This window comes from Bos javanicus, chromosome 11 (assembly GCF_032452875.1).
Source record: "Bos javanicus breed banteng chromosome 11, ARS-OSU_banteng_1.0, whole genome shotgun sequence".
NCBI lineage: Eukaryota > Metazoa > Chordata > Mammalia > Artiodactyla > Bovidae > Bos > Bos javanicus.
The window spans coordinates 786,277-811,846 of NC_083878.1; the positions used below are offsets into that span (position 1 = coordinate 786,277).

General features: G+C 40.7%; 1 protein-coding gene across 5 annotated transcripts in view; it reads left to right on the plus strand.

The window, feature by feature from the left end:
* ANAPC1 (anaphase promoting complex subunit 1) overlaps window positions 1–25,570 on the plus strand; it is a 100,469-nt gene that overhangs the window by 64,938 nt on the left and 9,961 nt on the right. For 4 of the 5 annotated variants that reach the window (XM_061431427.1, XM_061431426.1, XM_061431429.1 and 1 more), the window contains exons 35-46: window positions 4,975–5,051; window positions 5,593–5,683; window positions 5,781–5,834; window positions 6,671–6,864; window positions 11,792–11,878; window positions 13,334–13,451; window positions 14,768–14,845; window positions 15,198–15,265; window positions 16,213–16,351; window positions 18,275–18,361; window positions 19,812–19,907; window positions 21,734–21,932. In XM_061431427.1, coding sequence (XP_061287411.1) covers window positions 4,975–5,051; window positions 5,593–5,683; window positions 5,781–5,834; window positions 6,671–6,864; window positions 11,792–11,878; window positions 13,334–13,451; window positions 14,768–14,845; window positions 15,198–15,265; window positions 16,213–16,351; window positions 18,275–18,361; window positions 19,812–19,907; window positions 21,734–21,932 — 1,288 coding nt within the window. Of the gene's footprint in view, window positions 1–4,974; window positions 5,052–5,592; window positions 5,684–5,780; window positions 5,835–6,670; window positions 6,865–11,791; window positions 11,879–13,333; window positions 13,452–14,767; window positions 14,846–15,197; window positions 15,266–16,212; window positions 16,352–18,274; window positions 18,362–19,811; window positions 19,908–21,733; window positions 21,933–25,570 lie in introns of those variants that run through there. The other variant, XM_061431431.1, reaches the window with a different exon arrangement.

Below are 25,570 nucleotides of genomic sequence, written 5' to 3' on the forward strand. Positions count from 1 at the left end.
ATAAGACTTCTTTTCATTCAGCATGATTTTGAGATACCACTGAGTGTATCAGTAGTTCAGCCTTTGTTGTTAAGTAGTATCCTATTGTATGAATATACCACAATTTCTTTTTCCATTCTCTTTGAGAATTCTCTTCCCTTTTCCCATTCACACCTGGGTTGGTTCTAGGTTTCAGTTATTATCAAGCTACCATAAATATAGTTTGTGGACTTATATTTTAATTTCTCTTGAGTGTTTACTTAGTATTGGAAATACCTAGGCATAGAGTGGACGGTATGTTTAGTGTTCTAAGGACAGTAGACTTTTCTCCGGAGACGTTGCACCGTTTTACCCTTGGAGCAGTGGTGTGTGAGAATGCTGCCTGCTGCCCGTCTTGCCGGTGGTGTTAGTCTTTAATTTTAGCTCTGCTTGTTAATGCATAATGATATCTTCCTGTAGTTTCATTTTGCATGTTGAGAAAGTTTTTATTTGCTTATTGCTTCTTCATATGTCTTTTTTATGAAGTGTCTATATCTTTTTCCCATTTAAAAAAAATTTTGTGGGTCTTACTGAGTTGCTGGAATTTTTAATATATTCTGGACCTGTCCTTTATCAGATAAATGTTTTGTAGATATCCCTCCTAACCTATGGCTTACCCATTCATTTTCTTAGTAACATTTTTGATGAGCATAAAATTTTAAAAATTTGATAATGCCTAATTTATCGGTTTTCAATTTTATAGTTATTGCTTTTTTGTATCCTTGGGAAAAAAAAATTGACTAACCTGAAGATTTTTTTCTAAAACCCAGTGTTTTGGCTTTTATGTATAATTATATATTTTATCTCAGTAATTTTGTTTATGATGTGAGATTAAGGGTTAAGGCTTCCATTTTTTAAAAAAATATAGATATTTAGTTGCACCAACATCATTTGTATTCCTTCTTTTCCTTATTGTATTCCCGTGACTCCTCTGTCAAAATCAGATGACTGTTGTATTTTATACCATTTCTACAGATTGCATAGTTTCTATGAATTTATGTTCACTTACTCTTTTTCAGGCATTTCATTTTCCTATTTAAGTCCATTAAGTGAATTTAAAATTTTCATTTTTGTACTTTGCTGTTGTAAAATTTGCATTTTTCCTTTTTAAGTAATTTCTACTTTTTCTTTTTTTAATATAACTTTTTTTAAAGTTTCATACATTTTGTGATGAGATTTTCTGTCTTTTCATTATGAGCATATTGTCCTTCCAGTTAGAAGAGCTGCTTTAAAATCCTTCTCTTCTCATGCCAAGAGTGTGGTCATTTCAGGATGATTTTCTATGGTCTTTTCTCCTGGAAGTATGTCGCATTTCTTTTTCTTATGTTAAGTAATTTTGATTTGTGTCTGAAACATTCTGCATATTTTTTTTTTAAACCCATGTATTTGGAAATTAAATGTCCACTTTTAAATGATGGCTAAGAAGCCATGACAAGGAAAATTATAAAATATGTGTAACAGAGTAAAAATGTGCATGTTGCTTTTTAAAGACTCTAGTTCCTGTTGTATTCCTCTAAGGAGTGTTACGTGTGTACATACATGCATACTTATCTTTATGTGTGTGTACCAGCTGAAACTCCAGTACTTTGGCCACCTCATGCGAAGAGTTGACTCATTGGAAAAGACTCGGATGCTGGGAGGGATTGGGGGCAGGAGGAGAAGGGGACGACAGAGGATGAGATGGCTGGATGGCATCACTGACTCAATGGACGTGAGTCTGAGTGAACTCCCGGAGTTGGTGATGGACAGGGAGGCCTGGCGTGCTGCGATTCATGGGGTCGCAAAGAGTTGGACATGACTGAGCGACTGAACTGAACTGAACTGAACTGAACACATAAATATATATACATACACACACAAATCATTTTGCTTTAAAGCAGCAGTTAATTTACTTGGAATCAAATGTCAAACCCTGTCTCTTGGGTGCCAGTTCTAGTCTCAGTTGAGTTCTTTAATTCTGTGGGGCCTGGGTCTGCCCTGGTCACATATGATTCGTGGGCTAGGCAGACATTTAACTCCTTGAGTATTTAGATGTCAAAAATAGCAGTTCTTCTGGAAAGTATGCTTTAAAATGTACGTTGTAGGATGAAATTATACTTTTTCTTCTATTCCTTCATTCAGCATATGTTTGTTGATCCTTTGCAAATGCAAGACACCATCCTAAATTCCATGCTACATTTAAGATGCATCTGACATGTAGACTGATTTTGAGAAAACTTTAGTTTGCTAAGTTTATATTTTTTTTAGTTTTCAAAGTGAGGTTAAGCATGTACACAAATAACTATTTTCAAATGGAAAGTGAAAATTCATGTAAGTTCTTTTTTTATATAACTTCTATTTTTAAAGTTTTGTGGAAATGTAGTCCTTGGACTTTTAATATAGTTATCTCTCTGACATTCCTTTTCCTTCAGACTTAATAATTTTAAATTTGGTCTTTATTATATTAGGGTTACCCAGTAGGATATATAACAAGTTCACAGTTCTGTTGTTGATATGCCTGTCTCTCTACTTTCTCCTGGTTCCCACCCAGTCATCTCATTGATTCCGTAGCAGGGCTGCTTGTAGGGAGCAACTTAGCATCAAAAGTGGGTTAATAAGGTCACTTTATAAACTCCTTATTTGTTTGAACTTAAGGCATGTATCAAATACAGTAACTAACATCTTCATAAAAAAGCTTTACTCTGCAACCTGTTTCTCTTTTTCTTTCTTTCTTTCTTTTTTTTTTTGTTCACTGTTATGCTATTAATTGTTCAAGTATTGCCCCCAGTGTATGGGTGGGAACGATGTACTTTTGATTATTTGTGTGTCAGGAGACCTCAAGGCCAGTTACCGTATCTTTTCCATCTTTCATTCCTAGCAACTCGCACACAGTAGCTAGAGCTCAGTACCTCGCTGTTACGTTGGAAGAGGACAGACTGGTCCAAAACCACCCTTGCTAGTAAGAGGTGGGGCAAAACTTAAACTAGCTGTTAGGCCTTCAGCGCTTGAGATTTTTTTTTTTAACTATTTATTTATATTTATTTTGTTGTGCTGGGTCTCAGTTAGGGCGTGCGGGATCCTCGGTCTTTGTGTTGTGGCATGCGGGATCTCCATTTGTGGTGTGCAGACTCTTAGTTGCAGCGTGTGGGATCCAATTCCCCTACCAGGGATCGAACCTGGGCCCTCTGCACCGGGAGCATGGAGTCTTAGCCACTGGGTACCGGGGCAGTCGTGAGAGCTCAGGATTTTTGTCTTAGACTTCCCTAGTGGTCCAGTGGCTGAGACTCCGCGCTCCCAGTGCAGGGGGCCGGGTTTGATCCCTGGTCAGGGAGCTAGATTCCACATGTTGCAGCTGAAAGATCCTACATGCCACAACTAAGACTTGGCACAGCCAAATAAATAAAGATTAGGGGAAAAAACCAGCAGTTCGGTGGTCTTTTTCTTGTTCATTCCTGTGTGCCTCAGCCTGCTTATAAGTGATTACATGTTTCCCTTTGATTGCACCTTATATTTCTTACTTTTTTTTTTTAAACTTACGAGGCCGTAGAAACGATAACAAGGGCTAGGCTGAAGAGTGTGTTCCCCACCCCCCGCACACAGTTATTATAACTCAGGTTTTTAGTGATGATTTCAAGTGGTTTATGATCAAGTGTGATCTTGTGATAGGAATGGTACAGATCTATAATAATGATAATAATAGCAGCTAACACAAAGAATATGTGCCAGGTATTAATTTTAAGAGCTTTGAGTAGGTTAAGTCTTCTAATTCTCACAGAAACCTAGAAGGTAGGAATATAATTTTGCTTGTTTTACAGAGGTGGTTCAGGGCTAATGTGTGGCCCTGCTTTGATTAGAACCTAGACCTTTAAGTGCCAGGCTATATGCTTTTTAAGATAAAAAGGAGCTTGTAACTGCCTGCTTTCAAAATAGAAATATTTGATTCCTGTATGATATTATTGCTAATTTATATAGTGAATGTTATAATTAGGTTATCCATGTATATATTTACTGCTCACTTTGGAGTTATATCAGTTTTTCAGAATGTCATTCAATTTCTAAGTAGATACATTCCAAATTAAAAATAAAGACAAGAGGAAGAAAGATGGAAGTAGTTACCAGCCTGTATTACATAGCCAACGTAATTGCTTACCACACTGAGATTATGAAAGGGAGAAGGTATTTCAAGGTTTTTTTTTTTTTTGATTTGGTGGTGCTCAGTATATACGAAGATTGTATCATAAATGACTCTGAGTACTTACTGGTTTATTATAGAAAGCATCCTGAAATGTCTTCTAAAAAGAGTCATAGGAATAAATCTTCATAGTTTTTCTTCTATGTGCTTGCATTCATAAGTTTTAGAAAATATATAGCTTTATCTTTTTTATTTGTATTTAAGTGAAGAGAAATCAGTTCGTGGTTTTAAAGTTAGATATTCTCTGTATTTAAAAAAAAATAAATTCCTGTTCATACTAAAAGGAAAGGGATGGGTTTCTAAACAATAGTTAACAAATTAACATATTGACAGTTTGGGTGACTAATATGGTAACTAACCTTATCTTTGGCAGGAAGGTAGGCTCAATACTGGAAACATTCATGAGTCTGAATACTGGAGACATTCATATGTCTCTGGTTAAGAGTTCTCTCCAACTGCCTTTTTCTACTTTCCTGCTGCTTCCCCTCACTCCTGCCCCAGGTCTCCTCTGTGGCCATCGTGTCTGGATTTCAGTTCACTGGCGTGAAATATTACTGCTCTGTTATTGCTTCAGAATGTACTCAAGTAGTCCAGTCCTATTGAGTATTTGTCCCATCTTAGATCTGAAATTGGATTGCAGTCAGTATTAAAATATAGGCCTTTGAATGAGATGGTTTGGTAAAGCTTATGTAAATATGACCATAAGCAGTATGTTATTATTCAAATTACTAGATACTTGTAACTTGAATGTTAATATCCAAGTATTCTGCTTTCTGTCTTGACAGATTATAAGAGAAAATAGTATTTCTCTCAGTGAGATTGAATTGCCTTGCTCAGAGGATTTGAATTTGGAAACTTTGTCGTAAGTCCTGAAACATCTAATACACATTAGCTACTCCAGTATCTGTCAGATAAATGAGTTGAAATATATTGTGCAAGAGAAATGCTGTCCTTGATTTGAGTAATTATTCTAAATCCACCATGTTCCTAACCATGGTTTATCAGATGTTCACCAGTTTGTTTTTTTATTTAGCTCTCTAAAGCATAGAATTTTTACCCTCATAAACTGTATCAGAGATTTAACTTATGTATATTCCTTTTTTATCCTTTTCATTAAAAAAAAATTCTCAGTGATTGTTAGAAACTATCTTCTTTTGCTGCATATGAGACAGTGCAGGCATGAGGCAGACTTTATCAGCTAGAGCCACACGGTGCTTCTGCTTAAGGAAAGCAGACGGAAACCTGCCAGTTGATTGAGTACAGGCACACTTGAGCATTCCCAGAAGTAAAGAAACTAATTTAGAGAACAGGAGTATTTATTATTTGTGTCCCCAGGTAATAGTAATAATGAATTTTAAAGCAAAACAAGGAGAGTATTTTAATCTGTTGCGATCTGTTTTCAGGCAGGCACATGTCTACATCATTGCAGGAGCTTGTTTGTCTCTGGGTTTTCGATTTGCTGGATCAGAAAACTTATCAGCATTTAACTGTTTGGTAAGAAATATCTTCCTCTACTCTGTTCTGTTTTCTTTTTTACAGAGCCTTAGTATGTGTCTTTTAACCTTAAATTTTTTATTTTGTTTTTTTCCAGCATAAATTTGCAAAAGATTTTATGACTTATTTGTCTGCACCTAATGCTTCTGTAGTAAGTCTTTTTATGATGGTTCTCCTTGGGAATAAAATTAAACTTGAAGAAAATTCACTGATAATTCGACTACTTATGTGTTGCCAAATATCTGTACAGTCTTTGAATTTAGAATGGGAGGTTTGAGGCTTTGGCTCATCTTTGTATTTTAGTTCTGGGATATTAGTTGGTTGAGAATGTGACTACCCTTAAAGGCATTTATTTCTTATGATGAGAGAATAATTAAGAAAAGCCATGACCTTCATGGATTGTCATATCTTATGCCATTCTCAGTACTAAATGTTGATAACTGCTTGTTGGAAAAATTACTTAGAAAAAATACAGTTGCTATTGAGGATTGCTGCTCTGATGATAGTAAGACCACAAGGTTTTATTTCCTGGTTAAAATATTTAATTAACATTATTTAGAAAATTTGCAGCATCAAAAGAATCTAAAAGTAGTCAATAAGTGGACTATGGTATATCTACACTGTTATATAGAGGAGCTATCAACAGCATGTTGTGTAAGAATTTTTACTAGTGAAGATTGCTTATAATAAAATAGATTAAAAACTTAAAAATACTATATGTAATAAAATCTCAATTTCATTTAAAAGATAGATACTATAGGTAAGATTTGGGGGAAAAGCCAAAAGTTTATAGCTTTTAGTATTCCAGGTAATTGTTATTTCCTTCTTGATACCTTATTGTCTGAATTTTCCACCTGGAACTTAAATTTCATAATCAGAGAAAATATTTTTTCAGGGTTTTTAAGTTGTGAACATCTGTAGTCTAATGCTGGCTGCTTTAGTTTTATGTAGCACAGCTGATGTGGTGTGGCATCTTCGTGTCTCCAGACAGGTCCTTACAACCTGGAGACTTGCCTGAGCGTGGTGCTGCTGTCTCTCGCCATGGTGATGGCTGGCTCGGGGAACCTGAAGGTGCTGCAGCTTTGTCGCTTCTTACACATGAAAACAGGTGGTGAAATGAACTATGGTTTCCACTTAGCCCATCACATGGCCCTCGGACTTCTATTTTTGGGAGGAGGCAGGTAATATAGTTTAACCATCAATTAATTTATGCCCCACTATGGGGGCCTTCCGGAGAAGGTGATGGCACCCAACTCCAGTACTCTTGCCTGGAAAATCCCATGGACGGAGGAGCCTGGTTGGCTGCAGTCCATGGGGTTGCTCAGAGTTGGACACGACTGAGCAACTTCACTTTCACTTTTCACCTTCATGCATTGGAGAAGGAAATGGTAACCTACTCCAGTGTTGTTGCCTGGAGAATCCCAGGGATGGTGGAGCCTGGTGGGCTGCCGTCTATGGGGTTGCAGAGTCGGACACGACTGAGGTGACTTAGCAGCAGCAGCAGCAGCATGGGGGCCTTCCCTAGTAGCTCAGTTGGTAAAGAATCTGTCTGCAATGCAGGAGACCTGGGTTCCCCTGGAGAAGGGAATGGTAACCCCCTCCAGTACTCTTGCCTGGAGAATTCATGGACAGAGGACCCGGCGGGCTACAGCCCATGGGGTCACAAAGAGTCGGACACGACTGTGCGACCAACTTTTTTTTTCTTTAGGAGAGTTACCATCCTCTCTCTAACACATGTGGCATCACTGCCTTTCTCAGAAGAGTCTGTACTCAGTACTTCATTGTATCACTTCTTGTTTCTCACTCTTGAATGATTTTACTCTTCTACTAAATTGTTGTCTCATAAAAGGCATGAACACTGTCAGTCACCAAAGCCTATGAGATTTGCTGTTTTCAATTTTCTGGCTCTCTTTCTAGCATCTATCATTCCTGACCACTTCATCCTTTTATACGACTTCCCTGGCTTTTAATGATCTGTTTTGGAAAAAATACACTTACAGAATAGTGTGCAAGTCATAGGGGCATGACTCAATGAACTACCTACAATTTGAGAATCTCTTAGATGTTCCATGGAGCAAGATGTCACTCAAAATACCCATCTCCAACTGCTATGCCCCTTCCAATTTACTGTTACTTTATTCTGCCCAAACATACATGCCGTGTAGGTTTCTGACACGTTAGCCTAGTTTTGAAATTAGAACGGAGTCATATACTGTGTGTCCTCACATACTTTCTTTCTTTAGCTCAGCATTGTGTTTGAGATTCATGCGTGTTGCCGGTGGCGTTTATTCATGTCTCAGTGCTCTTGAATTCCATTGTATGGTTTACCACAGTTATCCACTTACTCTGTTAGTGATGGATATGCTTGTTTTCTAGTTTGAAACTGTTATGAACATTCTTGTACATATTTTTGATTTTGCTCTGTACAGATCTGTGAGTAGAACTGGGTCATTGGGTGTATATTTCTTTTATATTTCAGTAGATAATGCCGTCAGTACTCCAGAGGGGTTTTACCATTTTATACACCCATCAGCATCATATAAATTTCCAGTTGCTCCCCATCCTGGTCAACACTGCTGTTGCTACCTTTTATTTTAGCCATTGGGTAGTAGTATCTCATTTTGTTTTTCTTGAATAATGGTATGTGGCACCTTTTTATAGCTTTGATGGCCAACTGAAAATTTCCTTTGGTGATGGCCAAATCTCTTGCTACCCATTTTCATATTGGTTTATTCATTTAAAAATTTTTATTTGTGGTTTAATGTACATAACATAAAATTTATCATCTTAACTGTTTTTAAATGTCAGTAATATTAGATATATCCACATTGTTGTACAACCAATCTCCAAAGCCTTTTCTTTTTGCAAAACTGAAACGCTATCAGTTCAGTTCAGTTGCTCAGTCGTGTCCGACTCTTTGAGACCCCATGAACTGCAGCACACTAGGCCTCCCTGTCCATCACCAACTCCCGGAGCCTACCCAAACTCACGTTCATTGAGTTGCTGATGCCATCCAACCATCTCATCCTATGTCGTCCCCTTCTCCTCCCGCCTTCAATCTTTCCCAGCATCAGGGTCTTTTCAAATGAGTCAGCTCTTTGCATCAGGTGGCCAAAGTATTGGAGTTTCAGCTTCAACATCAGTCCTTCCAATGAACACCCAGGACTGATCTCCTTTAGGTTGGACTGGTTGGACCTCCTTGCAGTCCAAGGGACTCTCAAGAGTCTTCTCCAACACCACAGTTCAAAAGCATCGATTCTCCTGCACTCAGCTTTCTTTATAGTCCAACTCTCACATCCATACATGACTACTGGAAAAACCATAGCCTTGACTGGATCGACTTTTGTTGACAAAGTAATGTCTCTGCTTTTTAATATGCTGTCTAGGTTGGTCATAAGTTTCCTTCCAAGGAGTAAGCATCTTTTAATTTCATGGCTGCAGTCACCTTCTGCAGTGATTTTGGAGCCCAAAAAAATAAAGTCAGCCAGTGTTTCCACCGTTTCCCCATCTATTTGCCACGAAGTGATGGGACTGGATGCCATGATCTTAGTTTTCTGAATGTTGAGCTTTAAGCCAACTTTTTCACTCTCCTGTTTCACTTTCATCAAGAGGCTCTTTAGTTCTTTTTCACTTTCTGCCATAAGGGTGGTGTCATCTGCATATCTGAGGTTATTAATATTTCTCCTGGCAATCTTGATTCCAGCTTGTGCTTCCTCCAGCCCATTGTTTCTCATGATGTACTCTGCATATATGTTAAATAAGCGGGGTGACAATATACAGCCTTGACGTTCTCTGAAGCTCTGTACCCGCTAAGCAAGTACTCCTCATTTACCCCCTTGCCCAGTCCCCTGGCAAACACTGTTTCACTTTCTGTTTCTATTAATTTGACTATTCCATATTAGTTTATCATTTTGATTCCAAGACCTTTGTTAGTTCTTCATGTTGTAGTTATCTTCTACTCTGTGGCTTACCTTTTAACTCTCTTAATGTTATCTTTTGATGAACAGAATTGTTAATATTTTTCTTTGATGGTTTGTCCTTTTTTGTCCTTTTGATGAAATATTTCCTTACCCACCAGAAATGAAGATATTCTCTTATTTATCTTCTAGAAGTTTTAAAGCCTTTCCATTCACATTTGTATTTAAAATCTACCCAGAACTGATTTTTCTGTGTCTCCCCCCTTGCCCCTCGCCCCAGTTGGCACTTTGCTGTTAACAAAAAGCTTACCGTTCCCCCACTGTTCGGCAGCACCACCTTTGTTGTAAGTTCAGTGTCCATGTACATGTGTTTGTCTCTGGGCTGTTATGTTCAGTTGTCTGTTTTTCTATACTTGCACAGTACCACAGTTGACTTAATTATTGTAGTTTTTATAATAAGTTTTGATACCAGTAGAGTAAATCCTCCAAAGTGAGCTATGTTCTTTGAAAATATATTTTTCTGTTCTTGGCTCTCTACATTTTATATAAATGGTGGGATTTGTTTGTGATTTTTCCAAACTAAATAACATTATTAAATATTGATTGGAATTGCATCGAATCTTTCCACTGGTTTGGAGGAATTGAAATCTGACATCGCTGAGTCTTAAAGTCTATGAGTGTAGTGTATCCTTTCATTTATTTAGCTCTAGAGTTTGTGACCTTGGACAACTGACACAATATCTGTAAGTCAGTAGTTACTTTACACTATTGAGAGTGAATTAAACATTGAAACACACCCTTCTGTAAGTACAAAAAGTCAAGATTGTTAAAGATGTGCATTCATTTCCTTTTGACACATTTTGTAGAAGTTTTGTCTTTTAATTGTTTAAAATTAAGAATGGTTAAGGAAATATTATCATAAAAATTCTTTTAAAAATATTTTTTCCTTTCCAAATAAGCCTCTTATTTATTTTATTCTCTGATTCAGTCTCATCTTTTGTCATCACATGCTGTAGGACCCTACTTGCTCTGCTTGCATATTGAGTAGCTTTTCTCCCGTCCTGCCCATCCTGCTGCTGCTCTTCTAGTGACTGACTGTTTTATCTTTGAATGATTGTGTGCACTCTGGGACAAGGTGTACATTTCTCTTAGCATAGTTAACCCTTATGCTTAATCTCAAAATTTCTGACATTAATATCTAATGTTTATCTTTGGATTTATCAGAATGGTAAAGAGAAAATGGCCTAGCTTATGCTCATGTCAAAATAGATGTATTTCCATGTTTTAAATTTTGAAATCTCTTCTTCATAAAATATATATGCATATAATAAATACTGAATTCTTACTTGATACCCTAATTATTAAAAGAGATAGGGGAAGAGATACGGGGATGTCTACATGTATATGTATAATAAAAAATATGTATATTGAGTAGTGATAGCAGTGGTTTTATGTGATGTCCAGAATCATCTTTATTTCAAAGTATTTGTAGGAAAGACTAAAACTTTAGTCACCCTGTTTTGGAGCAACAGTAAAATATTAATTTAAGAAAATCTCAAAAGATTTTACTTTACTAAGAGTGTATGGCCTTTATAAGATAAGTTTATCATACCGATAATGAACAGAACCTTGTTTTTCAAGGAATAGTTGTTTAGTCATTCATTGTAGCTTTTTAATGATAGCTTTTGCCTGTTTTATTTAGTCTGGCATTCTAAGGAAATGTCTATGCTTTACAGAAAGGAAAGAAGTGTTTGAGATACCCAGTAAAAAAAAAAAAAAAAACCCTGTATGTTTAGAAGTAAGTTTCAGCATTCTATTAACAGGTATATATAAAACTGGAGAAGAAGGCAGTGTAGTTTACACATAACTTTTTCAATATCTGTAATCTCTACAGTTGCGCTCATTGTTCTCACTGCTGTTCTCTCTTAGGTCAGAACTTTGCTTACTAATGTTAAGTTTTGAAATTTAACATTTGTGATGTGTCACTTCTGCCTTAAATAGTAGCTGATGTTGAAATGGCTTAAGGACTGACTAAAACGTTCCCGTTGTTGACGCCCCCACAGTGATGAAGGCATTAGTTTCATCAAGGCACCTTGCCACAACACCCCGATTTCCCGATTCTCAAGTGTGCTGTGAAAGCTGAAGGTTCGCTGTGATGAGTAACACCTGTCCCTCCGTGTTTGTCCTGCAGGTACTCTCTGAGCACGTCAAACTCGTCCATCGCCGCCCTCCTGTGTGCCCTTTACCCCCACTTCCCAGCTCACAGCACGGACAACCGGTGAGCCGAGTGGTGTTCCTCACGCGGCCTTTCTTCAGTTAGCTGGGGGGAGGGGAGTCATCTGAGTGTGTTTTGGCTCCACGGACTCATTTCCAAATTCGCTATAGTCTTTTCTTAAACTTAGTTATCTTCCTGGGTAAATCTTTTTAAAAGTTTTTCTTGCAAAATATTAAGCCAGAAGAGAACTTTGGGCTTCTGATTCCTGACTAGCCTTCTCCCATTCTGCAGTCAGTTGAACTGCTCTAAGGCCAGAAGTAGGCCAGACCAGGGGTATCATTAGGGGAAACTCACCGTGCAGAAGACAGCAGCAGGAGAAACTGAGTACGCTTTGGCCAGAGTGTTTAATTCTGAGAGACGAATTTATCTGATGTAGTGGCAAGGTCTGTATGAATTCCGTTTGCTCCCTCTTTGAATGCTGAGAAGTTTTGTTTAACTGGCAAAGGGACAAGAAAATGCAGCCAAGAATTAGCTTAGAAGTGGCAGTGACGAGTAGAACCCTACGCATGGAGAAGCCATCTGATAACACAGCAGCTCTGTGTTTGGAGTGCAAAGAACCACCACAAGTTTCGGGCCCAGCCAGTCTCTCCTGTTTGTGGAGGAAGGGCAGAAGATAGCCCCTTGTGCCCCAGTGACATCCAGGGCGCTCTGGGAGCTCAGCTCAGGCAGCCCCAGTGGTCTGCCAGGGAAGGAGCAAGAGAGGGAGGCCCGCAGGAACTGAGCCGCCGCTCAGAGCTGCAGTGTCACGGGCAGCCAGTGATGGCGGGAGGACCGCTTTCACAGAAGTAGCCTGATATGAAGTCCAAACTGCACTTTGTTTTTTAAAATTTCTTGGGCCTCACCACACCACATGTGGGATATTAGTTCCCTGACCAGGGATCAAACTCACACCCCCTGCCCTGGAAGCACTGAGTCTTAACTGCCAGGGAATCCCTAAAGTCCAAACTTTAATGATAGATGGTACATAAGAACATTGTTGTTAAAATTAGTGTAACTCTGATGCGTGGTCTCTTACTTGTAAGTTTAGGGAAGATTGTTTTGAGTTGTTGAAGTCAGCTATCGATTAGGGTACAAGGGAGATGGTTAGATAGCATCACCGACTCTGTGGCCATGAATTTGTGCAAACTCCGGTAAACTGCGGAGGGCAGAGGAGCCTGGCGTGCTGCAGTCGGTGGGGTCGTGAAGAGCCAGAGGCGACTTAGCGACTGAACAACAATAAGGAAGAGGTGCTGGTCACAGTATCAGCTGTTTTAAACAGAACGGTTTGGTGACAAGCACCAAGAACCTCTGTGTAACTGGTACAAAAAGAGAGCCTCTCTATCATGTTTTGGTTGAGTCCCGTCATCGCCCTTTAGGACTGCCGTCCTGGGCGGGTGCCGCTCGGCTCTGACGTGTCTCAGCTCGCAGGCTGCTGTGCTGCCTCCCGTTGTCACGGCCTTTTGTGTTTTCTGTGAACAGGTATCACCTCCAGGCTCTCCGGCACCTGTACGTGCTGGCTGCAGAACCCAGACTGCTGGTGCCCGTGGATGTGGACACAAACATGCCCTGCTACGCCCTCTTAGAAGTGACCTATAAGGTAGCTCTCTGCCTCTGTTGTTGCCTTGTTGCTTTTTATTGCCACTCATCCGTCTTTGCACATCAAAGTGTTTTGAAAGCGTTGTTCTTTAAAAGATGACAACAATGAGTTGAGTTCCCCTAAAAATTGAAGCCTCCACAGTTAATGTACATCCTGCCAGGCCGTTCAGGCTCATTTGTAGCCTTCAGATGTAATAGTTTAGGGACCGTCAGCTGCTCTTTGGTTTTTAGAGCTTGTAGTTTGTAAATGTCCCTGTTATCTTTACGTAGCTGACAGTCACGTTCCAAAGAACGAAGGGAGTTAATTTCTGGACGTCAGCCTAGTGCTTCAGAGTGTGTGATGAGAGAGCTTTGATTTACATACACGGACAGATTATATGTCCTTCCTTCTGGGCTTCTCAGGCGGCTCAGTGGTAAAGAGTTCATCTGGCAATGCACGAGACACAGGAGATGCGGGTTCAGTTCTTGGGTCAGGAAGATCCCCTGGAGAAGGAAATGGCAACCCACTCCAGTGTTCTTGCCTGGAGAATCCTGTGGACAGAGGAGCCTGGCAGGCCACAGTCCACGGGGTCTCAATGAATCTGACACCGCTGAGCACGCGTGCACATGCTCCCTTCAGAGAATTGTTCGGTACCTTCTGTGTATCAGCTGTGCTAGGGAGTTCCCTGGTGGCCTAGTGGTTAGGATTTTGAGCTTTCACTGCTGTGGCATGGGTTTAATCCCTGGTTGGGGAACTGAGATCCCATAAGCCATGTGGTGTGGTCAAAACAGGAAAACAAAAAAATAACAAACCCCAAAACTGCTAGGTTCTGGAATACAAAGTTGAGGTGACTGTCATTTCATTAAGACTGTCATTAAGGAATGTCTGTCACTGAAGTGTCAGGCTTGGATTCAGTAAGAGTAGCCTGAGATAATTGGAGGTTTGTGTGGGGCGGGGGGAGCTGACACGTGCTCTTATCAACACTCCTGGCGGTTGGGAGGCCATCATGGTAGACACGGTGTCTGGACTGAGGTTTGCCAGCCAAGCTGGGCACGTTCCTGGCAGAGAAGACAGCGTGCAGAAGGCCAGAGGCCTCCTGCAAGGGCAGAGGCGTGGCGCTGCTGGCAGGTGAGGCGCGGGCTCGGAGCCCTGGGTGGCGCTGTGGGCTCTGCCAAGGATCGCAGATGGTAGTCCGGTCAGACTTGAGTATCAGAGGGGGTTTTATGCTGTTGAGAGTCTGTCTCCAACCTCCGGGGAAGGGAAAGCATGCAGTGGTGAATGTTTTTTGTACTTTTCCCCTAACTGTATAGTAAATGATGACTGTTCTATTTGTGAAGGGCACTCAGTGGTATGAGCAAACCAAAGAAGAATTGATGGCCCCCACCCTTCTTCCAGAACTCCACCTTTTGAAACAGGTGAGTAAGAAATGAATAGAGAGATCATCAAAGGGTAGATTCAACCAGAATAACATAGCATTACAGATAGCCAAAGAAAAGCCTGTGCGTTCTCAGTGCTTTCTAAGCGGTGGGCAAGCAGCAGCAGGGGGAATGGTCCTGACGGGGAGAGAGGTCCCCACTGGGAGCTCTTTGCTGAGTGCCGAGCTGGCCTGAGAAATGACTCATGTGTTCATTTGGAAATGGGCTTGTTAACCTCTCACCATCTCTTTCTAGCCCAGTTTATTCTCATTTCCTTGGAGAAGCGTGGGTTTCATTTTATCTACTAACCCTTCCCCAGGATTGGATTGACTGTTTACATTTATCTTGGCAGATTAAAGTTAAAGGCCCAAGATACTGGGAACTGCTCATAGATTTAAGCAAGGGAACACAACACTTGAAGTAAGTGCATTGAATTTCTCAGATGTGTCTGTGAAGGGAATAGAAATATATGGGAAGGTATAAATGATGATAATTATGTGAAATGCTCCTTGTTACCCTTTCATCTCATCCAGGACGATGTGTAGAGTGTTAAAGAAGATGGTCTCTCTCTTTGAAAAAGTTCTTTGTAGGAAGTAAAATTTTACATTCAGAAGTCAAACCCTAATTATTAATTCACTGAGAAACTTGAGTGACTTAAATTGGGACAGTCATGGAATTGTCTTATGGAGCAACAATGAAAGATTTAATCTAAGAAAATGAAGCTGATTTATATGTCCACAAAGGGAACTTTGTGACAGTTGGTGTTTGTCAGACCACATCTTCTGTTGCATCTCTTTACCATTTTCTGGTTAGATGGCTCTTGTAAAATTAAGATGATGGTTGATTGCTTTTGGTTGGAAATGGTCATATGCAGATAATTACTTTGATGAACAGAGAGTGCTAATAATTTTATACTTCAGTTAGCATGTAAATTAAGTCTTTAAGTTTGCAGAAAGTTTAACAATTTGTAACAGATTTTACAGTATCATCCTCATTTCTCCCAGACTATAAATAGCTGCTTTTTGTATTCTGTCTTTAGGTTTGTAGCATCTTTTTCTTTTTGCTGTAAACCAATCAGTAGATATTTAAGGGAATACATGTTAGATAAAATATCTCCTTTGAAATTCATACTTGAGCAAATAGTCAGAATGCTGCCTTATTTAATAGGTTCCTTGAATCTTGACAGCAGAGAAAAGCAGAACTTGATTATGACTTGTAGGGACTGGTTTAGTTTCAACACAATAAATAATCACATAGCAGAAAGTGGTGAAAACTTTATCTCATGTGAACATAGTATTGGGAACTACATTTCCAGGCAACAGCTCCCGGTAATGCCTTGTATTAAATCCATTCTTGTTTTCTTTCAGGTCCATTCTTTCCAAGGATGGGGTTTTATATGTTAAGCTCAGAGCAGGTCAGCTCTCCTACAAAGAAGATCCAATGGGGTGGCAAAGTTTATTGGCCCAGACTGTAGCTAACAGGAACTCTGAAGCTCGAGCTTTCAAGGTAGTGTGATTGGTAAAAACTGAAGGATATTCTCATCAGAAGGAAAAAAAAAATTGTAACTAAGTGTGATGCTGGATGTTAGCTAGACTTGTGGTTGTCATTTGTCAGTATATACAAATAGCAAATAATTGTACACCTGAAACTAATAAACTGTTATATATCAATTATATCTCAATTAGAACAAAAACCAAAATTGAACAACAAGAGGGAATAGGTTCAAATCCTACTAGTCCACCCAAAGCATATACTTCTATCATAACATTTATGGTACTGTTTAGGTAGATCCACTCACTAATCACAGCAGATTATAAAGACTGAACGACCCGGGGCCTGTTGGCTGTTTATGTTACGGCTGTTATAAAATACAGGCCATCTGCCAGAACTCAAAGGATGATTTATATTTAGTGGCAGGGACAGTCAAAATATGTCTTAACGCTAAAAAAACTTTAGCTTAATAGTTAATCCTCAAATCCATTAAGATTTACTTAATTCATGGGAAAAATTTAAAAAGTTTTTTTGCAAGGTAGCACTTTTGAGTTCTTAGGACTGAGTCTTTATTATAGTTCCCAGAGAATCAATTGAGGTAGTTTACATCAGTGAATTTTGTTTGTCAGTATTCGAAAGGATTTTGGGACAAAGTTTAACTTGAATTAACACTATTGCTAATTAGCACTAAACCAAAGTGAATGTCACTCAGTTGTATCTGACTCTTTGCAGCCCCATGAACCTAACAATCCATGTAATTCTCCAGGCCAGAATACTGGAGTGGGTAGCCTTTCCCTTCTCTGGGGGATCTTCCCAACCCAGGCATCGAACTGGGGTCTCCTGCATTGCAGGTGGATTCTTTACCAACTGAACTATCAGGGAAGCCCGATATAAGCCCGACATAAACCAAGGCCCATCTCAAAGACCCTAATGCAGTTTGTAAAGAAAATAGATAAGTTTAGGCTTGAGTTTTCATGGGGCAAGTATATGAAAATTAAAAGACCATCTCCATTTCCTGCCTGCTTGGGGTTCAGAAGTAAAATATAAACCTCAGTGGAAAATGGTAAAACCTTCATATTCCATTTTCAGTCTTGAACCTTGAGTGATACTCCTTGTCACCCTTTTTTTCCAATTTTTTTTAAAGTTGTAAAATACACATAACATATACTGGCTTAACCCTTTTAAGTGTATAGTTCTTTGGTAGTAAGTACATTCATATCGCTGTGCTACCATTACCACCATCCATCTCCATGACTGTCTTTTTCTTGGAGAGCTGCCTGTCTGACCCCATTAACACTGCCCATTCCCTTCTCCCCAGCCCCTGGCAGCCACCATTGTCCTTTCTCTTTCGTGACTGTAGTGACCTTATGACAGCATTTGTCTTTCTGTGAGTGGCCTGTTAGAGTGATAATCTTTTTTCCTTAATCTGTTCAGTAATAATTCTAGTTTCTAATTTGCCTTTCAGTTAGTTTAAGAAGGAAGGGAAAACCTTTTTGGGGCAACTTCTATAAGAAACACCTGGTTTTAATCTGCCCTTTGATAAATCAGTAGCTCATGGTAGCTTATGCAATATATTTCTTAAGTATGACATCCCTTATGTGTTGAATCTGAAGGAAGTAATACAAAGGAACTTACAAAACAGAAACAGACTCAGAGACGTTGAGAACGAGTTTATGGTTGCCAGCGAGAAACATAGGAAGGGATAGTGAGGGAGTTTGGGATGGGCATGTACGAAAAAAAAGAAGAAGTAAGCTGATATTACTAAAAAAGAAAAAAAAGACTTTCAACCCAATAGGTTAATGAAGCTCTAGCAGCCTTGGGTTTTGTGGAAACATTATGTGAAAAAAAAAATAAAGTAGATTACAGCTGCATACAATTTGAGTCGTAATGAAAAGAATCTTTATTATCTCACGTATACTTATTCTTCATTTTTTTTAGCCTGAAACGATTTCCACATTCACTTCTGATCCAGCACTTCTGTCATTTGCTGAATATTTCTGCAAACCAACTGTGAACGTTGGGCAGGTATGTATTATGTGCTTTGCTTAGCTCCAAGACTAGGCTTTGTTTCTATCTTCAGACCGCCAAAAAAAATCCAAAATGTCCTTATCTGTCTTTGATGACACACCTTAGGCACATTGAATGATTTTTGTTTGGCAAATACAGGTTTTTCATAGTCTAAAACTATTAAATTCAGCAATTTCCTATCTTAATAGTAGAAACAACTTAAAATTTCTAAGACATTAATTTTGATCACTGGTATTTATGTATTCTTGTAATGATTCTTGTTTCTCTTTATTTTATAACCCTTTTTGTTGGTCATAAAGCTGTTCTCTTCAGGATTCTAAGGGTGCTTGCTAGTAGATTCTTTGATTTATCCATCATCTCAGTTGGCAAGGACTGGATGTAGGAATTACATGATCTGGGATTGATGGCCTATTGTCTGCAAGTGGGTATGACCTTGGAAAAGTTTTCAGTCTTTTTGAGATGTTGTTTCCTTATTCCTAAAAGTGGGATTATAATATAACCTGCCTTACATTGTTGTTTTGAAAGTAAAATGACAGAACCTTCCTGCCTCTTATTTATTGAATCTTCACTGTGTGTGAGGCACTCTGTTCAGTATTCTTTATAATTTTTTTCATTTAACTCTGACCCTGGGGGTAGGTACTGCCTGCTGAGGAATACTGCCACTTAGACCTGTCACATACCCGAGGTCACATAACCAGTAAGGGCTGGGGCCTGTGCTCAGCTGAAGGCCACAGGTCTCTGCTGAAGGCCCACGCCTGCCCTTGACCCCAGCTGGGCTTGCTATGCCACCGCCCCAAACCTGTTCTGCTCAATGTTTCTGCTGCATCTTGGTGGCTGCTGGGTGCCCCTTCTGGATCCTGCTCTTGCCAGCCCTCCCCATGGCATAGCTCTGTGATGTCCTGTCTGCTCGTTTTACCCATTCCATTTCATTCCTCTCCTCTATAGCACTTCGAGCCTTAACTGTTTCTTGGAACTTAATTTTGATTGTATTTTTATTGGTGTTTAATATTGCATGCACTCTGATAAGACCTAGCCTTTTTTTGCAGAAGGCGATGGCACCCCACTCCAGTACTTTTGCCTGGAAAATCCCATGGACGGAGGAGCCTAGTAGGCTGCAGTCCATGGGGTCGCTAAGAGTCGGACACGACTGAGCGACTTCCCTTTCACTTTTCACTTTCACGCATTGGAGAAGGAAATGGCACCCCACTCCAGTGTTCTTGCCTGGAGAATCCCAGGGATGGGGGAGCCTGGTGGGCTTCCGTCTATGGGGTTGCACAGAGTCGGACACGACTGAAGTGACTTAGCAGCAGTAGCAGCCTTTTTTACCCTTTTATGTCATTCACTGCAGAATGTGAGAATGGGCCATCATAGTGACTATACAGTTGTTCTTTGATTTGATTTTAGAATATACATTGTTGTGCTACAAAAAGACTCTGACTTTCCACAGAAACAGGAGCTTCTGGATCTCTTCTCTTCAGTGCTCTATGAATGTGTGACTCAGGAGACCCCAGAGATGTTACCTGCGTACATAGCGATGGATCAGGTATGGTTCAGAAAACCTATCCTAATTCTGATGAGCATTATCCTGTATTTCAAATAACATGCCAGACAATACAGTAAGATTTCCTCTATGTCCATCTTTTTAGTTTCTCATTCGCTTTTAGAATCTCAGAAAAGAAATCTCTTATCAAAGTTGAAAGCTCTTTATATACCAGAAGCTTAGAGTTTATGATGACAAATGGGCTCTCTTACTCCAAGGGTTCCCATTCTCCCCTCTGGCCTCTTCCTCTGACCAGGAGTGCACGCTTCCTCCCTTTCTCCCCTTGCATCTTTGTGTGGTCTCTTGCCTCCCTCCTGACAAAGCCTTTTCCTGGAAAAGCTTATGCAAGTGAACAGTAAGTGAGCAAACAGTGCCCTGGTGGTGGCAGTAATGTGCAGTTACACCTGGTGATTAAGCTCACAGAAGTCACAGTGTCAGCATGTGGGGGTTTAGGGAGCTGGAGTTCTTTTTAAAATTTCTTTTGTGTTATTGTTGCTTTAAATTAAGAGTCTAAAAGGGGTAATGCAGAAGATAATGCTCAACAGCTTTCCTAAAGGATTGAACTTATTTATTTTCTTAGGTTATTAGTAATTGTTGCTTTAATTAATAAGTCCTGTCTGTCTCTTTTGTGACCTCATGGATTGCAGTCTGCTAGGCTCCTCTGTCCATGAGATTTTGCAGGCAAGAATACTGGAGTGCGGTGCCATTCTTTCTCCAGGGGATCTTCCTGACCCAGGGGTCGAAATCCCATCTCCTGCATTGGCAAGCAGATTCTTTACCACTGAGCCACCTGGGAAGTCCTATTTAGTAATACATATGGCTTTTTAATGTTGTCATATCACTGAGACTCAGATTTGCCATTAAATTAAGGCAGTAGCTTTCTAACTTGGCTAAAATTTATCTGGGAAGTCTTGACAGTACAGATCTTCAAGTCCCCTTCCACAGTTACTGAATCAGAATTTCTGAGATTTAAGTCCAGGATCTATAGTTTTAAACAGCTCAAGTGACTATGATGTAATGAGTTCACAGATAAGAATTTGGGACTCAGTGTCAAAGGAGGTAATCCCTAATGGAAAAAGAATCTCTACTGAAGAACTGAGTAGGAAAATGCAGGAAATAATTCCCCCAAACCTGTTTTGCAAACAGTCTTGATTAAAAAGGCCAGTTGCAGAATAACCAAGTGGGCCTAGAGTGCCCCTACTGTCGGGCATCCACCTTTTTCGGTTGGTAAGTATGTGGTGTCGACAGCGGTACCACTTCTCACGGTGTGTCTGTGTACAGCAACCAAGTCATGAGTGGTGTTTTTCAGATGATGGTTGAGAGTGTGTTCTTTTCTTACGCTCTGAACTTTTAACTCTTGGCAGTCATGGGCAGGTACCTATAGTGGAACATCCCTCTGGCTGCAGCCATGGTGACTTTGGCAGATGGGTCCCAAGAACAGTATTGTCAATAATACAGGTTTTGCCTCCTGACCCCTGGGATCCCTGGCCTGATCGCAGACAAATCATTGTACCAACTTGGGTTTCCCAGAGGGGCTCAGCTGTAGACCTATTAAGTCTTCATTTCTCAGAGCCATTGAGCCAAGAATGAGCTTCATTTGCCTTCACCATTTTTTATCTGAAGGCTGTTCATGTTCGTTTCGAACAGAATGACCATGTACCTAAACCCACTAAAGGGCTTCTCTGTGGCACAGGCTACATCAAACACAGAGCGAGCTCCCCCTGCCCTTCCTTGATCTCATGACCATATTAAAAAAGTGCTCCAGTGTACAACACCAAGGAAGTGACGAATCTTCACTCTTTCAAGTGGATTTCTGTTCTCTCTGCAAGGCTGTAAGAAGACTGGGAAGAAGAGAAATGTCTGAGACATCTGACCTCTGGCAGATAAAGTTGGTGCTGGAGTTTTTCAGCTCCAGGAGCCATCAGGAACGGCTGCAGAACCAGCCTAATCGCGGGCTTTTTATGAACTCAGAATTCCTCCCTGTTGTCAAATGCACTACTGACAACACTCTGGACCAGTGGCTGCAAGGTGAGAGCAGCACTGCACCCCTGTCCTTCGAGCTGCACTGGGTCTCAGGGCTTTCTGTTTTAACCTGTTTTCCTTGGTAAGCAGGTTAAGTCCTAGTACAATCGCAAATGGCTGTAGATGTCATGTTTCCAGTTAGGTGAATTACGCTCTGATTATCTGCTCTAACATTTTTTGAGGATCGAAAGTGGGATTTATTTACTGAGGCCACACTGTGTGACATGTAAATTTTAGCTCCCCAACCAGGGATCCAGCCTGCGCCCCCAGCATTAGGAGTTCCGAGTCTTGTTTTGGTTGCACTGGGTCTTTGTTGCTGTGCATGGGCTTTCTCTAGTTGCAGAGACTGAGGGCTACTCTTCGTGGCGGCGCTCAGGCTTCTCACTGGGGTGGCTTCTCTTGCGGAGCATGGGCTCTAGGAATACAGGCTTCAGTAGGGCTTAGTAGTTGTGACTGGAGGGCCCTAGAGCACAGGCTCGGAAGTCGTGGGGGACAGGCTTAGGTGCTCCACAGCATGTGGAATCTACCCGGACCAGGGATCGAACCCATAGCCCCTGCGTTGGCAGGAGGATTCTTATCCACAGAGCCACCAGGGAAGTCTAGGAGCTTGAAGCCTTAACCACTGGACCACCAGGGAAGTCCTGACTTCTTTAACAGATGTATTTAACTCTGCTCTATAATCATGGAGAGAATGTATAATGTAGCATTTTAAAAACCACTTGACACTTAGAAACTTGTTTCATCTTTTCCAGCATCAGATCCTGTTTCTAAAACCACTTGACACTTAGAAACTTGTTTCATCTTTTCCAGCATCAGATCCTGTTTCTTTCCAGTGCCTCTCTCTCCTGTTTCTTAGGGGTGTGGTGTGTCCCCTACCTGACCCCAGTTTTTCTGCCTGCATCCTGTGCACACTGAAAACTTGATGTGAGTTTAGAGTGAATGCTTGTTTCACCAGTTCGGTGAGTCAGTCCGTGAGGACCTGGGACTTCTCAGTACAAGCTCTGCCTTGTGATTGCAGGGGGAGTGTGGAGTTACTCCTGACAGTGTAGAAGTGATTATGGAGGCAAGTAATGGGGCCTTCTGATGTGTGGAAAGCTGTCTAACATGTGATATATGCCTGAGATCCATTTTTAGTAGTTAACTCCTTGATCTTTTTATTCTTTTCAGTTCTGATGCTTCCAAAACATATTGGACAGCAACTTGCTTTGAGTAAATGCTAACCCTCATAATATCAGTAGTAACAGCTTTTGATGCTATAAAGTTGTTAGAAAGTGGTAAAACCTAGGGATTTGACTATGATTAGGTTTGGAGCTGTCTCCCTGTTCACTGCACCTGATTGAGGCTCTTCTGCCTGCCCCGCCCCCAGCCCTGGGGTGACTTGTTTCTCCAAGGTCCCAGCTGCTCTTGCTTTTCCTCTATTTTATTTAGATAGGAAATGGAAATGAGGGGGAAGGGGTAGAAGGTTAGCTTGAGACTGTCTTCACCCAGCTGTAGAGTCAGGGTAAGTTCTGTCCAGTTACTGGAGGTCAAGGTCAAACGGATGCAAAGGAGCAGGGAGAAGGATGTGCACGAGAGTGGGGGAGAGCCCACCAGGGCCCCAGCCCAGAGGAGGGGTAAGGGGGAGTGGTTTTTGGCAAACACCAAAGGAGCCCCTCGCTCCCCATTTCCCATCTGTCCCCATCTCTCCTCCTGAATTAACACACAAGCTGTTTCTTTAAAAAAAAGTTTCTGAAAAAATTTAATTGTATGCCAGATTGTGAACGATACATATGCTGCTGCTTGCTGCTGCTTAGTCGGTTCAGTCATGGCCGACTCTGTGCAACCCGGTGGATTGTACTATGCCAGGCTCCTCTGTGCATGGAATTCTCCAGGCAAGAATACTGGAGTGAGTCGCCATTTTCTCTTCCTGACCCAAGGATTGAATCTGGGTCTCCTGCATTGCAGGCAGATTCTTTACCACTGAGCCACCAAGGAAGCCTGAGGGATATATATATGGAAAACAGCAATTTCAAAGTCCCCGTGTTTAACACCTGCATCTGCTGTGTGATTTCTTCTTGAGATTTGAAAGGTCATAAAGTTTCAGAATTTCTAAAGATATGATAATCATTTTGTTCTCATGTTTGGGAAAAAATACCTGTTATTTTATAGATGTTGCTGTTCTGGTTTTATTCAGTTTCGTGTTTGTTCACCCATAACGGGCCCTTGCTGTTGATAAGAAATGAGTCCCCAAACCTTCACGGATTCTCTGACATGCACGTGTCGTATGATGTAGTGAGGCTCCGGCAGTGACTAGAGCGCTCTCTACAACAGCCCTGACTTGCTTTCTCCTCCCTCCTTGTTAGAATGGCTGGTGGTTTACAGTGTTGTTTTGAGCCTTCACCAGATTTGGCTCGCCACTCTGATTGCCAACAATGTGTATTTCTTTATTTTTTTTATTGAAAAAGGACCGTCACTTAAAAAACTCTTTGGTATGTGGTCTCCTCTCCCGGATGCTGGCAGCTTTGGGGTGGAGAACAGTAGAATAAACGAAGATGCAGGGCCTGTGCAGCAGCGCTGGGAATGTCGTTTGTGTTTGTGTCTCAGTGAAATCACAGGCGACACATGGACTTCTAAGGCCGCTCACTAGTAACCCAAACTAGTGCAGCAGATTGATTGTATTTTGTTGCTGTTTTGTGATTTATCTCAATTAGATTTTAATCTTGAGCAAAGAAAATTGGGTTTAAAGTTTAAGAACTTAAAATTTTTGTTTACTTTTGCGTTTTATTATGGAGCAATTTAAAGCATAAGGCAGAGTAAACATAATAGTATCATAAACCCCGTCAGGCAGCTTCAGCAGTGTCCACATTCTGCCATTCTTGTGTTCTCTGTAGCTTCCCATTGCCCTGCTGTAGTTTTCCAAATTGTGCCATTTTAGGTTCCTGCCAGCAGTGGGATGCATTGCAGATTTTGGCATTATCAGTCTAGTTTTAGACAGTTTCCTGAATATATAGTGGTGTCTGATTGTAGTTTTAATTTGCATGTCTGTGATGACTCATCATGCTAATTATTTTTGTATGTGTTTATTTGTTACTCATACATCCTTTGCAAAATATCTTTTCAAACCTTTATTGTTGCTATTATTTAGCACTAAGCCATGTCAGACTTTTGTGAAACTCCATGGACTGTATGTAGCCTGCCAGCCTCCTCTGTCCGTGGGATTCTCCAGGCAAGAATACTGGAGTGGGTTACCATTTCCTTCTCTAGGGATCTTCCCAACCCAGGGCTCAGACCTGCATCTCCTGCATTGGCAAGTGGACTCTTTACTGCTGAAGTGAAGTGAAGTTGCTCAGTTGTGTCCGACTCTTTGTGACCCCATTGACTGTAGCCCACCAGGCTCCTCTGTCCAGGGGATTTTCCAAGCAAGAATACTGGAGTGGGCTGCCATTTCCTTCTCCAGGAGATTTTCCTGACCCAGGGACTGAACTCAGGTCTCGAACCCAGGTCTCCTGCATTGTAGGCAGATGCTTTACTGTCTGAGCCACCAGGGAAACTTTGAGCTTTGAAACCTTTACCCATGTTTAAAATTGGCTGTCCTATGATTATTGAGTTGTAGGAGTTTTTATATATTCTGGCTGAAAGTTCTTTGTCAAATATGTTTTGCAGTT